The following is a 15,383-nucleotide window of genomic DNA, read 5'->3' as shown; positions in this document are numbered from 1 at the left end:
TTGGGCACAAGTGGGAGAGTATAAAGGAGAGTCTCGGTGTGTGTCATCTGGATCATCAAGACCACCATCACAGCAGCTGATCGATTGAAAGGCTCGACATCATGTCGGCCACATCGCCGTGGCTGTCTACGTCGTCGTCGGGAGATGATAGCGCGAATGCTATCTCGAATAACGAACTGGATCCCTGGGCTGCCATCGAGACTGGCTACCTTTGCCCTTCGGCTTCGATGGAACAGCAGCAGCAGTTGCGCAGTCGCAAGTCGTCTCCAGCCTTGGACTCGAGCAGGTCGGCAAGAAGCAATGCTCAGCCTGTCGACCGACATCCCTTGCGCTCGCCTTCTCCTGCCCAAGCCGCTTGCAATTTTGCTCCTCGCGACCCTGGCAAGAGAGGTCCATCAGCAGTCGCTTCTGAATGGAAAGCGATCGGCGCTGGTCTCGCTGGTCTCTTTGGCGGACCATCGTCATTCAAGGCTTCCTCATTCAACGCTTCCTCATCCAACACCACCCCGGCTGCAGGCACACTAGACCGATTGCAGGATTGGTTCGGCTTGAAAGATGAGCAGCAGCAGCAGCAACGGTCTTCTTCCAGTCGCAATGCCGAGGGTGAGCAAGGGGTGCGCGTCCTCATCCATCCAGTCACCCCTACAGATACGCTATCTTCGCTGGCGTTGCACTACGGTGCAGACATCCAAGTGCTTCGCAAGTCGAACAAGCTTTGGCCCGGAGATCCTGTGCAGATGCGCAAACTAATCTACATCCCCGTCGAGAGCTGCAAGCACCCTCCACGGAATGCCGAGATCAAGGTAATGCCCACCAGAGGAGGCGCTGTCTCATCCGCCGAGAGCCTTGCGTCTCTACGTGGCAATGATCCGGCTAGCAACTTTATGCCAGATACCAACAAAGCTTATACTGATTGCACGCCTCAACTCTCACGCTTTGTGCCTCGGGGTCAAGCTGTTCATGTTGGCAAGGTTGCAGCGGATCAACTGCGATTCTTTGGCAGCAAGGATTGCAACTCTCCGCCGCAGCTCGGAGGGAATGTGTCGAGCAGCAATGCCTCACGTTTCCATCATGACGACGACGATCAGTGGAAGGCCAATACCTGGCATTTCGGTGGTGCTTCAACAAAGTCTAGATCGCAGCATCGCCACAACCATAGCAACAACCTAAGCGTCCATGCTTTGGACCGTGATGAAAGCGCGCATCACCGCTCTTTGCGATGGAACGAGGCACCGCCACCGCACGCCATCATAGCAGAAGCGTATGATGGCGGCAAAGCACATCAAAGACGTCGAGCGCAGAAATCTCATCCCTTGTTGTACGATCTGGCTGCAGGTTTACCGGCTAATACGGGTGCGGCCAGCAAGTGGGCTAGGCCGATTCAGTTTGGCGATTCACTGCCGGACGGTGGATGTGGTGCAAGTATTCCGCCTAGGCGTGGTGCCAAAGCAGGAGGCATTGCAAAGCTCATCGACGACACCATTCGCGGTAGGATCAGCGTCGAAGCAGCCCTCCAAGGTGCTTTCCAAGGCGTTACACCCAACACCCTGCAACCCTCACAGCAAAGGCAGCAACAACAGCACACAATCCCTACAGATACCCTTGGCAACGCCAAACAAGATTGATACACACCTTCGACACAGCAACCAATACAGAGCATGGCCATCTTTATCATCATTGCCAGGTACACTTGACAACTAGGATCAACGCGACTGCGACTTGGATCTCTTGCCTTTGCCCATCGTCCGCTCGCTGTCTTGCTGGGGCGTGTGCGGGAGCTGTTCGGATGCATTCTTGTGTCCCGCCCACTGTGGTTGTGCGAGTCATTGTCAGTCAGTCACCTTGCAAGGTCAGCCGAGGCTAGCGTTAGGCGGGAAGGGGCGAGGCGGGATGCTTACCTTGGGGACGTCGTCGTCGAGATCCATAACACGTTCGCTATAGAAGATGTGTGCCGTCGGTGCAAACGCAGCGGGAACCTCGTTCTCCTCAAAACCAAACGATGATGGATATGCCATCACCATGTTACGGCCTTCGTCTGCCATTGGGCTTCTGCAGTTTCTGCAACTGATTTTACAGGGAACGCTGTGTTCGCTATGGCCTTCCTGCGTCGAGAAAAAGTCGAGATGGATAGGATCGCAATGCTTCGCTAGCCGCACTGAAGTCTTGTGGAAAAGTGCTGCCCATTGGAATGGTGCGCCGTGAAGACGTTGGCATTGTGTGCAGTGGCAGTGTTTAGCATCGATTGGGTCTCCGTGGTATTCAAACTCGACTGTTCTCCACAGCGCCATCCAAGGCAGAGTAAAGGGGAAGGGGGAAGGGGGGGGTTGGGTTAGAAAGCATCGCAATCAGGTGCGCTAGGAACGAGCCAGCAAGACCTACGTTTACCACACCAGCATCTTGCCCTATACTTGACCTCGAACTCTTGCGATTGCCAACAGTAAGGTGGCTAAAGTAGCACATCAACAGTACAAGAAAACAACAAGAGTCAGTATACGCACCAACGAGCAGCCCAGAAGAAAGCAACTGCAACTCACCTTCTGCAGATACTGCTCCTCCCGACCGCCGTCCTTGGCCGGGATGGCGCCTTTCCACCCAGTGTTCGGTGGTTGCATGAGCGGATGGCCTTGACTCGTCTGCTTTTCGCCTCCTCCTCCTCTGTCGTCGTCTTTCTGGCTTGCGTTGATGCTGGTTTGGCGTCGAATGCTAGAAGCAACGGCGCTTACTACTGACACCGAAAGAAAGGAACGAGAAACACAAATGCCTCTACCACGACACCTCCCTACCTGTCTAAACCAAACCGACGTAGTAGTAAAAGCAAGCATCCTAACCCTTCCTCCTTCCCCCACCGAGCAAATCGAGCTTCCTTATATCCGGCGCACCAGCAACACCTCTGAGTCATACCGCAACATGACGTCAGCATCGTGACTAAGCATGCAATCCCACGTCCCCCGCCATCGCGACTCGGCACTACACAGTGTTTAGCCATGCTAAATTTAGCAGGACCCTTGCAACTCACGGCAATTCGGCATGTATGATACCTTTCCCAAGCATGTGTAATGCACGACGGTATCCTGTGGCAAAATTTTGATCGGGTGTGTTGTGTGCACAAATCACCAAACCTGCTGCCAAACGCTCTTACAGTTCCGCATGGGTTGGAAGAGCAGGTTTCCAGCACTGCGGAACAAGCGAGTCATACCAAGCAGGACCACATGCGAGCAAGCTGACTGAGCTCAGTAGCAATCTTTCGTTACCACAGTTGGGGAGGTAGATAGGAAAGCAGAGGTTGGTCTGGTTAGGAGGAGCGAGAGCCATGTCGACTTGACCAGGTTATAATCCATGAGGAGAAGGAGCAGTGTCCAAGAGGCCAACACAGCTCAAGGGCAAGAGGAGCAGTGTTGCAGGTGACACTGCACAGAACACATACATACTCTCATTTGACCATAGCATACAAGTGCATCCTCATCCCCTCTAATCTATACTTTACTTGCTCTTGACTTGACTCTTAGTTGCATATCATTGCAACACCTGAGCTTTGCAACAACAACATCTCAAATGTGTCTGTTGCATCACTGTCACATGTCAACTGTAGGCAGTGTTTCCCCAACACTTGTGGTCCAGTCTCTCACTGATGGTGGTGTACAACACCTGTGGTCCAGTACCTCTTTCATCTGCAGGCAAACAATCTTATTGTGGTCCAGACACTATCAAATACCAACAAGCAACGAGCAGCACTACAAACACTTGAAGATGTGGTATGCCCAGAAAAAGGCACACAAAATGTGACATCAACTGTAAGATGGGTTTCCAGTTGATTTCAGGGAAATCAACCATGATGGGGGTTTCTGATTGGTTTTGCTGAAATCAAACATAACATGCTCATTGGGTTGGTTTCACCAAAACACATCACCACAAAGCACCTTCAGTACAGAATGGACCAGCAGGATACAAGAAGGCAACAGGAGACTTGGTAGGGAAGACCTCCATCATCAAAGGTAGGATAGGGCACAAGGGAAGGTCTCACATGCTACAGGGGTCCAAGTTTAGCCAAGAAGAGGATCAAGCTCAGGAGCAAGCAGCAGGTTACCACACAAGGGGGATGTGCTCTTGATCACATAAGGGTTGGTCACAAGGTAGACCCCATGGATGAGAATGAGACAATAGCATGGTCACATGGTCAGAGAGGGCCATCAGATAGGGGCCAAGAAATGACCATGGATTGAGGGGAGAGAGAGTCAGACCAAGGGGACCAACATTGGTACCATGAGGGGGATGGGCAGTGTCAAGAAGAGTCAATACATAGCCCAAGGAAAGGAGGAGTATGAGGAGGATGGAGACACTCCTCCAGAGGAGTAGGAGTGGTGCCACAGGTGGCATCTCTCAAATCACATAAAATACTACTACTACTTCACCATAGCAAACAAGTGGATCCTCATCCACTCTACTTTTTATCTTACTACTCTTTTCTTGACTCATATCATTGCAATAGCATAGCTTTGCAATGACATCTCGAACATGTGTATCATATCACCATTGGAAGTCAAAACTGTAGGCAGTGTTCCTCAACACCTGCGGTCCAGTACCTCTTTCATCTGCAGGCAACAATCTTATTGTGGTCCAGACACTATCAAATACCAACAAGCAATGAGCAGCACTACAAACACTTGTGCTGACATGGAAGGCTACACCTTATAGTGTTCCCAACCCTAGTCCCTGGATGTGCTGCATGTCACGCATCAGGAATCGGGTAACCAAACCGAAACATAGTGAGCAGCAAAACCACTACACCAGCTAGTCCCTTAGCTGGTGTACCCAATTCACACAACACTGAAGTATAAGCATTGCACTCTGCAATCCTCCAGACTCGGAGAAGGGACATCTATTCATTCCGCTGACACTGCATAGCCTTTGAACAGAGTGTTCAAGGCGGTTGTCATAGGACCGGATGGATGCGCAGGAAGAACTGGAGTCAGATGAAGTGACCATCCACAACAATCGTAGATTGGGCTACAAGAGGTTTCTGGCAGAGCTCGGTGAGATTGGTAAGATCAACAGCTCTATGGCAGAACTTGTCAAGATCTGTTGTAGCAAGGCTTTACTACAGAATCCATCAGGATCAGTAGCATCAGGCTGGAATGACAGATTTCATGGAGACTGATTAGAAGAGGCTTCTATTGGCAATCCTGAACCAAGAGGACACTGGACAAGGAGTGGGCTGCCACCTGATGAGGTAGGGGCCCTACATGACAATGAAATGGGCACAAGGAGGTGGGCACCATCATCAAGGGGGCAAGATGAATAAGGGGGAGGGGCACTACCACTGGGATGAAGTGGGATAACCCCTATTGGACAATGAAGGGGCACTGCAATAGTCTCCTCACCCACAAGGAGCAGGAGAAGCAGTGCTCGACAAGGAGGTACACCTCCTGATATAGCAGGAGCAGTGTCGCAGGCAGCTCTGTGAGAAGTATGTACATAAGACATGCATTCCAGTCATGATAGTCGAGTGGATCTCCATCCACTCTACACCTTACATCACTAGTTATAGCTTCAGAAAGTATAGTTAGTATTCTGTCAACAGTTGCAATTGCAGAGCATTGCTTCTATCATAGCACATGTGTTGTATCACCACTCATTGACATCATCCAAAGGCAGTATCAACTGCAGTCTGGAAATTGATCAACACCAAAGGTGGTTCATACTGCAGTCCAGCTCTCTCAATCATTAGAAACCAAAGGCAGTTGTCCACTGCAGTCCAGGGATCAATCACCCAATTCATCAACACACTGGACACTTGTGTCAAAGCTAGCACATTCACAACAAACCTTGGTGTCACCTCAGATAAACTATCAGACCTTGATTGTGCCAAGCTACCTCTGGACAGAGTGTCCCCAGTGGTCAGTTGAAATCTGTGATATCCTTTAGTTGTGTTCAATTCAAGCAAGAACAGCCATAGAAGGCTTCTACAACAGATTTCAGCAAGAATAATAATAAAGACCTTTTACCCCAGATCTCAATAGGATCAGTAGTAGTTGCCTTTTACCACAGATTTCAGGTTTCAGGTGCATGACCTCTGACACATGTCTTTTGCAGGTCCAGGATCTTCTGCGCTGACCCTGTGACACAATGTCAGCAATCAGGAAATCAGGAAATCAAATTGAAACATAGTGAGCAGTAAAACCACTACTGATCCTATCGAGATCTGGGGTAAAAGGCCTTTATTATTATTCTTGCTGAAATCTGTTGTAGAAGCCTTCTATGACTTTTCTCACTCAAATATGTCATAACTGATATCTATTGCAGATTTCAACTGACCACTGGGGACACTCTGCTCAGAGGTAGCTTGGCATGATCACTAGTTGATAGATACTTTGAGGTGACACCAAGGTCTGGTGTGAATATGCTTGCACCTACAAAAGTGTCCAGTGTGTTGACTGAATGGTTGATGATCCCTGGACTGCAGTGGATGACTGCCTTTGGTTTCTAATGATTGAGAGAGCCAAACTGCAGTATGAACCACCTTCAGTGTCAATTGATATCTGGACTGCAGAATGAACTGCCTTCAGATGGCCTCAAGCAGTAATACAACACACACACTAAGTAGATGCAATGCCCTGCAATTGCAACTGTTGACAGAAAACTACCAAGTATACTTATGATGATGTTATAACTAGTAATGTAAGGTGTAGAGTGGATAAAGATCCACTCAACTACTATGATGAGAGAGCATGGTTATATAGACATCCTCACAATGTCACCTGTGATGCTGCTTCTACTCTAGGAGGTCTCTTCAGACACTGCTCCTCCTCTCTTGTCCTGCCTACCTTGTGATGTTGCTTGTTGGCACTGCTTCCCATCCTTCCTGCAGATGGGAGGTCCTCATGTTGCTTCATCATTGATAGGGGCCACTCCCACTTCATCCAAGTGGTGACTCACCCCCCTTCTTCATCTCACCCATCTGTTACAGGGTCAGCAGGCCAGCGCAAGAGAGTGCGCCAAATTGATCAATGGCAGTCATGGGAAAGTCATGCAATGGAGCAATGTATGAAGGGGGCACAATGGATCAATATATGGAGGGCATGCCAGATTGATCAGCACCAAACCATTGGGGATCAATGAGATTAATCAGGCTGGCAGCACATATGAATTACAAGATCAATTGAACCCTGGGTTCCAGATTAATCTCATCAGGGATTGGTTGGAATCAGTCAGATCAGTATGCTTCAACAAGTTGGCCAATACAAGCAAGTACTAGGAGCTGTGTCAAAGTGACCATGTGACCAAGGGGTTTGGTCATGAGGTTCAACAAGTGGCTAAAGGGATTCACAAGACAAAGTCAAGAAGGAGCTGTGCCAAAGTGACCACATGACCAAGGGTTTGGTCACAAGGTTCAACAAGTGGCTAAAGGGATTCACAAGATAAAGTCAAGAAGGAGCTGTGTTGAAAGGGGGCATCACACATCATCAGGCAGAAGGAGAGCATGAAGGCAAGAGGGCAGTGTTGCATAACCCTTATGCCATGCAAATGGTAGGGGCACAGTACCAATGGGATTGATGCCAGCAGGACAAGACAGTGTCAAACAGGGGACAAAGTTCCCTCAAGAGGAGCAGGATAGGTGTCGTGGGCAACACCAATTGAATGCATAAATACTCTCATTCTACCATAGCATATGAGTGGAGCCCCATCCACTCTTTTACTACATACTCTATCTACTTACTCAGTTACATACCATTGCAATAGCAGTGCTCTTGCAACAACTCTCAACATGTGTGTTGTATCACCATTGGTCAACAACTGTAGGTGGTGTTCTTCAACACTTGCAGTCCAGTCCCTTACTGTAGGCAGTGTTCTTCAACACTTGCAGTCCAGTCCCTTGCTGTAGGTGGTGTTGCTCAACACCTGCAGTCCAGTCAGTTATTGTAGGCAGTGAATCACACCTGCAGTCCAGTAACTCCCATCCTCTGTAGGCAATTAGCATAATGCAGTCCAGACAACATCCAAGAGCATTATCAACAGTACTATGAACACTTGTACTGTAGGAGAGGGTGTTTCACTCACTCACCAATGACCAGTGTCCATGCCATGCAACCTCTGAATGGAGTGTTCAAGGTGGTCAGTTGAGACTTACCAGGTGGCAACATTTGGTTACATTTAGGCGAAACTTACTGAGTAGACCTTACTCAATCAAACTCAATAGCACCCCAAAACTAAGTCTTTGGTGCGTAACTGCTTACACCATCCTCCTGCTCCGAGTTTGTCCTTGAGTAGGTCCCTGCTTCATTGGGGTGGTAGACCCAGATGTCATTACCACCTGTCCTATTGTGGGGTCTGTGATATTGGCATCCTCTCACCAGTTTCTGCAAGATCTGTTGTACAATAATGATACTACTGTTTCCAGCAGGCTTCTTTGTAAGATCCTGCTTGTACCAATTTGGACAGAATCTGTTGTAGAGCCTCTTTACTACAGATCTTGATGAACTCTGTTGTAAACCCTCATTTTGCCCAATCCTGCAATTTCTGTGCTTCTCCTCATATGACTTTGGTTCTTCCTGCTTCCTGTGTATCCGGTCCCATGACAAGTCGTCGTCACCGTTGACAAACAGGGACTCAGAGGAGGGAAAGGAAGAAGGGGGTTACCACATGGATGAAGTGGGGGAGACCCCTAGGAATAATGAAGTTGTGGCTGCTCTCACCTGAGGGACAAGGAGCCGGAGGAGCAGGAACCATGGCAAGGAGGTGCGCATACGAAGCAGAAGGAACAGGAGGAGTACGAGTAGGATGTAGAGGCTATACTCCTTGTAGAAGGTGTGGGAGCAGTGTTGCTGGCAGTGTCATCTATAGAAACCTGAGTTAGTTGAACCTGGTTGATCTTGGTGAGATGAATTGAGTAAGCTCTATCTGAACTGTTTCAGTGAAAGGGACCAGAAGGCTTATTTCTGATAGGTTTCAACTGACCACCTTGAACATTCTGTTCAGAGGCTATGTGGCATGTCCATAGAACTAGAATTGGAGTGCTATAAGATACAGCCTTCTGTTGCAGCACAAGTGTTTGTAGTGCTGATCATTGCTTGATAATAGTTGTTGGTATCTGGACTGCAATAAGGTTATTGCCTACAGATGATAGGAGGTACTGGACCACAGGTGTTATACACCACCTTCAGTGATTCACTGGACCACAAGAGTTGAACACTGCCTACAGTTGATGCCCAACAGTGATACAACACATGTGCTTGGAATGTCCTTGCAATTCACTGCAATTGCAATGATATGAAACAAAGTAAAGAGTAAGAAAAGTAGTAAGTAGAGTGGATGAGGATCTGCTCATATGTTATGGTGAAATGAGAGTATATATGTGTTTTGTGCAGTGTCACCTGTGGCACTGCTCCTGCTTCTCCTCCTCCTGAGCTCCTCCTGAGCGATGCGTCAGTCTCCTCATAGACAGTCTAGCCACTTCCTCTATTGTGTGAATGATGCTGACCTCATGATCACCCTATTGTCCTGCTCCCCGTCGATGCAGTCACCGCTATGGCTAGCTTGCTTCTCCATGCGGTTGTGAGCGCATTTGCCTGTGTGGTAAGCATACACATGCTACTGTTCTTGGTCCACTTTCTTGCATATGATCACCTCCTGAATGCCTCTTCCTCTCTCAATAAAGGATGCCTCTTCCTCTGACCTTCCCGTTAATCGCTTGTGGATGTTTGACCCGCTCTGTACTGATGGGAGCTTCTTGTAGCATCTTTGGACCTACCAGATGGGATTGTGAACTGAAAGCAGGCAGAAGTTTGTGATGCAGTTGGTTTCATATTTTAGCTGCATGAAAAGCCTAGTGTTTGTCCAGGGACTTCTGTGCAGATGCTTGAGAAATATCAGGTTGCAAAACTCTTGGCTGTGCAGACAAGCTTATTGACCTTCTTGACAGGTATGTACCAGTCATACATAGGATGTATGGTGCAACGGCTTGCATGTCCCTTGAAGCATTAAGCAATCTCGATATTTGACTCGAGACTTGAACAATCCAAAGGCATGCTTGGGGTCAGTGGGGCACACATGCCTGCTTGGATGGAAGCAGAGTGTGCTTAGTGGAGAAGACTTCGGTTACAAAGACTTCCATAACTTCAGTGTAGTGCTGGTGAACCTGCAACAGTTGCTGCAGAGACCTGGGCCAGTTGATATAACTGTCCTGCTGATATTGCCAATCTGCCCGTATTTCTTTGCTGCCTGTTTTGGGGGGCAAAACTAAAGAAATTCAGGCATCAAAAAAAGAAAAAAGAAAAAAGAAAAAAAGATGAAAAGATAAAAAGTGTTTTGCTCCGTACTGGGCTCGAACCAGTGACCTTCCGTTGTAACAATCTCAGAGAATGATTCTGAGGCATCTGTATTAGACGGATGCGATAATCCAACTACGCTAACGAAGCGGGGATACCCTGCAGAACCTGAATTGTATATCTGTATGTCTCGCAGGAGTTGGAAGTAGCGTTGCTCGATTCAGGGCGCAAAACACACACACGCACACCTGAGCAGGTCCATGGCTACAAGGCTACGATACACGGAGCGGGAGATTTCGGTTCTGGAAGCATCTGCATCTGGATTGCATTGATATATATATATATATATGTGTGTGTGTGTGTGTTTTACGCAAGTCTACTGCTGCACTGTACCGTACTCTCTTGGCATCCAGCTGACTTGACTTAGAGAGCAGAAGCACCAGTGATAATGTCGACCAAGTCGTTGGTGATAGCCGCCTGTCGTCCACGGTTGTAGAGCATGTTGAGTGAGGAAATCATGTCACCTGCATTCTTGGAAGCATTGTCCATAGCGTTACGCCTCGAGTTGATCTCGGAAGCGTGACCCTCGACGAGAGCAGCATAGATGGCATTGGCAAAAGCGAATTCGGCCAAGTCCCTGGTGACATCATCCTCCTGCTCGTACAGCTTGAACTGAGGAGCATTGCGAAGAGCATCTTCCGAGAAGACCTCCAGAACATCCGACTCGAAGGAGAGAGCAGAAACGTACTTGTTGTAGATCAGGTTGACCTTGTCAAACTTGATGCCAGACTTGATGATCTGGTCAGCAATGGCAGTAGCGTCGGCAAAGGTGGGGACGTCTTTGCCGATCTGGTTGAAAGAGAGTGCGAGGTTGGTGGGAAGAGCACGCCCAAGTTGCGCCTTGGACTTTTCTCCGAGGACGACGACAGCAGGAGCCTGGGAAGCGTCCTCGCCGAGCTTCTCGCCAAGCTTCTTGAATTCGGCCTTGGTGCGCTTGGTGACAGACGAGTGGATACCACCGCAGAGACCCTTGTCGGAAGAGACAACAACAAAGAGCTGACGACCGCCTTCGGGTGCGACGGTCTCCGAGTTGGTGAAGATCTCTGCAAACCAGAATGCAAAGGCCAACAAGGTAGGCAGAGGCGAGAGATTGGAATGCAGCTAGTTTAGCGAGACTGGAGGGCAAAGATGGTATGGTGTGCTGTGCTGGAGAAACTCACCGTTGTTGGCCTGACCGTAAGCCTTGGCAGCAGCCATGGCACGCTGAGCCTTGTTGAGCTTGGTGGAAGCAATCATCTTCATCGACTGTTGTTGGACGGATGAAAGTAGCAGCACAAGTTGAGAAGGCGACAAGTTCTGTTGGTGTTAGAAGGCGGGCTTTCGGACTGATGAGAGAGAGAGAGAGAGAGAGTTTGTGTATGTGTGTGTGTCGAATGCTGCGTTGTAATGCATGTTTACTGTCGGCGTGCGTGTGTAACCTACCTTTGTGATCTTCTCGATGTTCCTCACCGACTTGACACGTTGCTCGATCTCACGAAGCGGGGCGGCCTGAGCGGCGGACGAGTGGAAGCCGGCACGGGCAGCCGAGTTGAGAGCGGCCATTGCCGGGCGGGCAGCACGAGGAAGCAACGCCATTGTTGTTGACGTAGATGTGAGCGAGGTGAGGAGGTTGATGATGGTGGGCGAGAAACAAGTGCAAGAGAGAGGTCAAGATGCTCCAAATTCGATTGGCGACGAATCCGAGATGTTCTCGCTAGATTCGGATCCGAATCTGACTTCGGATCCGAATTTGACTTCGGATCCGAATTTTGGCTCTCTTTCTATTGAATTCAAAACCAATCGGAATCCAAAACAAATTCAATTCATCGGCGCGTTCCAACTGGAATCTTGAATACACCCGGCTTCCACGGATTACCCTTTTCTATGTGGGCAAATTGTATTGCTTTCCACTTTGAACCCTTTCGTCCGGCTTCACTCGTGCGAGTAAGCGTCTGTCTCTCGGCCGATTGGCTGAAAATCGCAAACTCAAAGCGATCGTTCCTCTTGATATGCAACGACCATCTCCACCACCATCATCCGCACCCTTGGCACAACACCATCATGTCGGACCCCGGTTCTATCCAGAACACTCCCGCTCCCGCAGAGCAGCACGAGTCCGCAGAGCTTTTCGGCGCTATCAAGAAGAAGAACAAGACAAAGCACAGCAAGAAGCTGGACGAGGACAACGACAATGACAACGACAACAATGACAACGACAACAAGAATACTGCCGATGCCGACGCTCAGCAGTCCAGCACAGCAGCTGCAGAGGATGACGAGCTCAACGTAAGTTGACATGCTAACCCCAATATCCTCGTTTGTCCATCCTTTACTGGCACTCACACCCCGCCTCGCTTTGCCCCTATTCTCGCGTTCTAACCCAGTTTGGCGAGCTCAAGAAGAAGAAAAAGTCCAAGAAAAAGGTTGCTCTCGACCTCGACGCTTTCGAAAAGGAGATTGGAGAGGCAGATGAGCAGGGGGATGAGCAGGGGGATGACGTTGAGCACGCTACCAACGACGCATATGCTCAAGCCGATGACGAGGAACTCGGCGACAATCCCTTCGCCCAGGATGTAACACAAGACCTCGAGGCTCCTCCCGAGCATGACGGCATCGAGGCATGGCAAGGCACAGATCGCGATTACACATATCAAGAGCTCCTCGGTCGCGTTTTCAAGACTCTCCGCGATCAGAACCCTGCTCTTTCGGGTGACAAGAAGAAATTCACCATGGTTCCACCTCAGGTGGCTCGAGATGGCTCCAAGAAGACCGTCTTTGCCAACGTCGTCGATATTTGCAAGCGTATGCACCGCCAACCAGAGCACGTGATTCAGTTCCTTTTCGCCGAACTCGGCACTATCGGTTCCGTCGACGGCTCACAGCGTTTAGTCATCCGCGGTCGTTTCCAGCCCAAGCAGATCGAGAATGTTCTTAGGAGATATATCACCGAATACGTCATCTGCAAGACCTGCAAGCGTCCCGAGACAAAGCTCTCCAAGGAGAACCGCATCTTTTTCGTCACCTGCGAAAAGTGCGGTTCCCAGCGTTCCGTCAGCGCTATCAAGTCCGGTTTCCAGGCGCAAACCGGAAAGCGCTCCAAAGCTAGAGCTGCTGCTGCAGGTGCCTAACCACATCTACATGCCATCTCGACACAAACTAGTCCTTGCAGCTCCATCACCATCTGTATTTGTTCAAGAGCCTTTTCTCTGCCTCGCAGATCCCATTCCAGCAGATCCAAGTAGAAGCCAACGTCAAGTGTATATATTCCCGCAGCATTCTGTAACCGCAACTCTAGGCGTCCATTAAGATGGCCAGTGTGCACACCAAATGCCAAATCGCTTGAGACGCCAAATCCCATTAGAAGGAGATCATCCCACCCATCTTGCACCTCATTGCCATTGCTGATGGTGAACAGAGACCTACGAGAAGAAGTATGCAGAGCAGCGTCCCGCTACTCGGATCAAGTGGAAGAGACGCTTATCAATGATCAAGTTGCACTCGCTGTTGGCATTACAAACACCCGTGTTAAGACAGACATCACCGTACTATACTGGCGTATAGTCCTAGCAAGTCGATCTCAGGACATTGATTGTACCATGCTACCTCTGAACAGAGTGTTCACAGCAGTTAGTTGAAACAGTTCAAGTTATGTTAGACACCACTTTGTCCGGGCTACGTTCTAGCTCCATTCGCACAGGTGTATTGTAGATGCAATGCTTGAAATTTCTTGTGAACTATGACTATGAGACTGCTTGTTTATATACAATGTCAAACATCCATGAGAAACCCTATCACTGCCTCACTAACTGTGTACACCACATGTTGCCTTGGCATTATCTCCTTTGTGTCTTGGCATTGTCTCCCACAAGCATCTCCTGATTGGTTGCCACACATCAACCATGCATGCACATCCCTTGGTCTCTCAGTGACTCAGCTTTCTTGCATCTTGGCTAAACTCCTGGTAATTCTGTCACAACTTCAACTCCCCCCTTCAACAGTGTTCCCAGGCCTATCAAGTTTGCTAGTCATGACATATCCACCCCTTTTAGTGGCTTCACTAGTACATCTGCCATGTTCTTGGCTGTCCTTACATATTCTATCACTATATCCCCATCCTGTACATGATCCCTAACAGAATAATATCTGTTGTCAATATGCTTTAGTTTCCAATGTTTTGCTGGGTCTTTGCTTACCTGTATACATCCTTGGCTGTTGGTGCATAGGACTGGCTTCATGTTTGGTATTCCCAGGTCCCTGAGCAAGTGTGAGAAGAAGGGAGCCTCTTGTGCAGCTTCCAACACAGCAACAAACTCTGCTTCCACTGCTGACAGCACTACACACTTCTGCACATGGGATTTCCAGCTTACCAGAGATCCCATAAATGTACATGACTGCACAGGATGTGCTTCTGCACCCATTTGTCAGGTCTGACACCCAGTTTGCATTGGTATACATAACCACTGGCTGGCTTGCATCTGTAGTTGTGTTTCCTCCCAAGTGTAGCTGGTACTGGCTTGTCTGATTGAGGCACTTTAGTACATGGAGTGCTGCACTCCATGCCCCAACAGTTGGAGTCAACATGTACCATGCTAGAACTCCTGTAGCAAACGAGATGTTGGGTTGTACAGTCCCTGTGCATAAGTTTGGGGACAATCAGGTAATTTCCCAATTTAGTCAGTTACCCCACATTTGGGTCATCATTGTCATTGAGCAATAGCACTACCATCACACTAGTCAAGAACACTTCAAACACTGATATGGTCCATGGCAAAGAGCTCTCTCCAAGCAAGCATGCTTCAATCATTGCATTGCATGATACTGGGCTGCCAATTTGACAAATCATGGAGCTAAGTGGCATTTCCAAAACAGCAGTTCACAAGACCATCCATAACTTTAAGGAGTGTGGTTCCTTCAAAACAAAAGCATGATCCAGCCATCTGTGCTCCTGGACAGCTACCTTGGACTGTTACCTTCAGCATGAGGTACTCAAAAACCCATTTTTATCATGGTGACAGCTGTCAGCATTGCTTGGTGGCATTCCAATAATGCAGCTCTGGAAAGCAGCAAACTGGGCCAGTATTA

General features: G+C 48.9%; 4 protein-coding genes and 1 non-coding gene across 5 annotated transcripts; 2 read left to right on the top strand and 3 right to left on the bottom strand.

Annotated features, from left to right (window-relative positions):
• Window positions 1-101: 101 nt before the first annotated feature.
• Window positions 102-1,625, top strand: UHO2_06998 (uncharacterized protein; the record flags this gene model as incomplete). Its single annotated transcript, XM_041560593.1, has 1 exon — window positions 102-1,625. One exon carries the CDS (start codon window positions 102-104, stop codon window positions 1,623-1,625), a length of 1,524 nt encoding a protein of 507 aa, XP_041416527.1.
• Window positions 1,626-1,703: 78 nt separating this feature from the next.
• Window positions 1,704-3,312, bottom strand: UHO2_06997 (uncharacterized protein; the record flags this gene model as incomplete). Its single annotated transcript, XM_041560592.1, has 5 exons — window positions 1,704-1,808; window positions 1,899-2,269; window positions 2,380-2,446; window positions 2,535-2,725; window positions 3,252-3,312. The coding sequence occupies 5 exons, from the start codon at window positions 3,310-3,312 to the stop codon at window positions 1,704-1,706; spliced, it is 795 nt and encodes a 264-aa protein (XP_041416526.1).
• A 6,991-nt stretch (window positions 3,313-10,303) lies between these two features.
• tRNA-Ile(AAT) lies at window positions 10,304-10,412 on the bottom strand. The gene has a single exon. It is a non-coding gene; the product is annotated as a tRNA-Ile (tRNA).
• A 273-nt stretch (window positions 10,413-10,685) lies between these two features.
• Window positions 10,686-11,897, bottom strand: UHO2_06996 (putative ATP3 - F1F0-ATPase complex, F1 gamma subunit; the record flags this gene model as incomplete). The annotated part of the gene is made up of 3 exons (XM_041560591.1): window positions 10,686-11,365; window positions 11,483-11,567; window positions 11,745-11,897. The coding sequence occupies 3 exons, from the start codon at window positions 11,895-11,897 to the stop codon at window positions 10,686-10,688; spliced, it is 918 nt and encodes a 305-aa protein (XP_041416525.1).
• Window positions 11,898-12,362: 465 nt separating this feature from the next.
• On the top strand, window positions 12,363-13,429 carry UHO2_06995 (putative SUI3 - translation initiation factor eIF2 beta subunit; the record flags this gene model as incomplete). Its single annotated transcript, XM_041560590.1, has 2 exons — window positions 12,363-12,587; window positions 12,686-13,429. 2 exons carry the CDS (start codon window positions 12,363-12,365, stop codon window positions 13,427-13,429), a joined length of 969 nt encoding a protein of 322 aa, XP_041416524.1.
• Window positions 13,430-15,383: the final 1,954 nt, after the last annotated feature.

The sequence above is a fragment of the Ustilago hordei genome (assembly GCF_900519145.1).
Source record: "Ustilago hordei strain Uho2 genome assembly, contig: UHO2_contig_22, whole genome shotgun sequence".
In the NCBI taxonomy this organism is placed as follows: Eukaryota; Fungi; Basidiomycota; class Ustilaginomycetes; order Ustilaginales; family Ustilaginaceae; genus Ustilago; species Ustilago hordei.
This window is presented reverse-complemented; position numbering and strand designations above follow the sequence as displayed.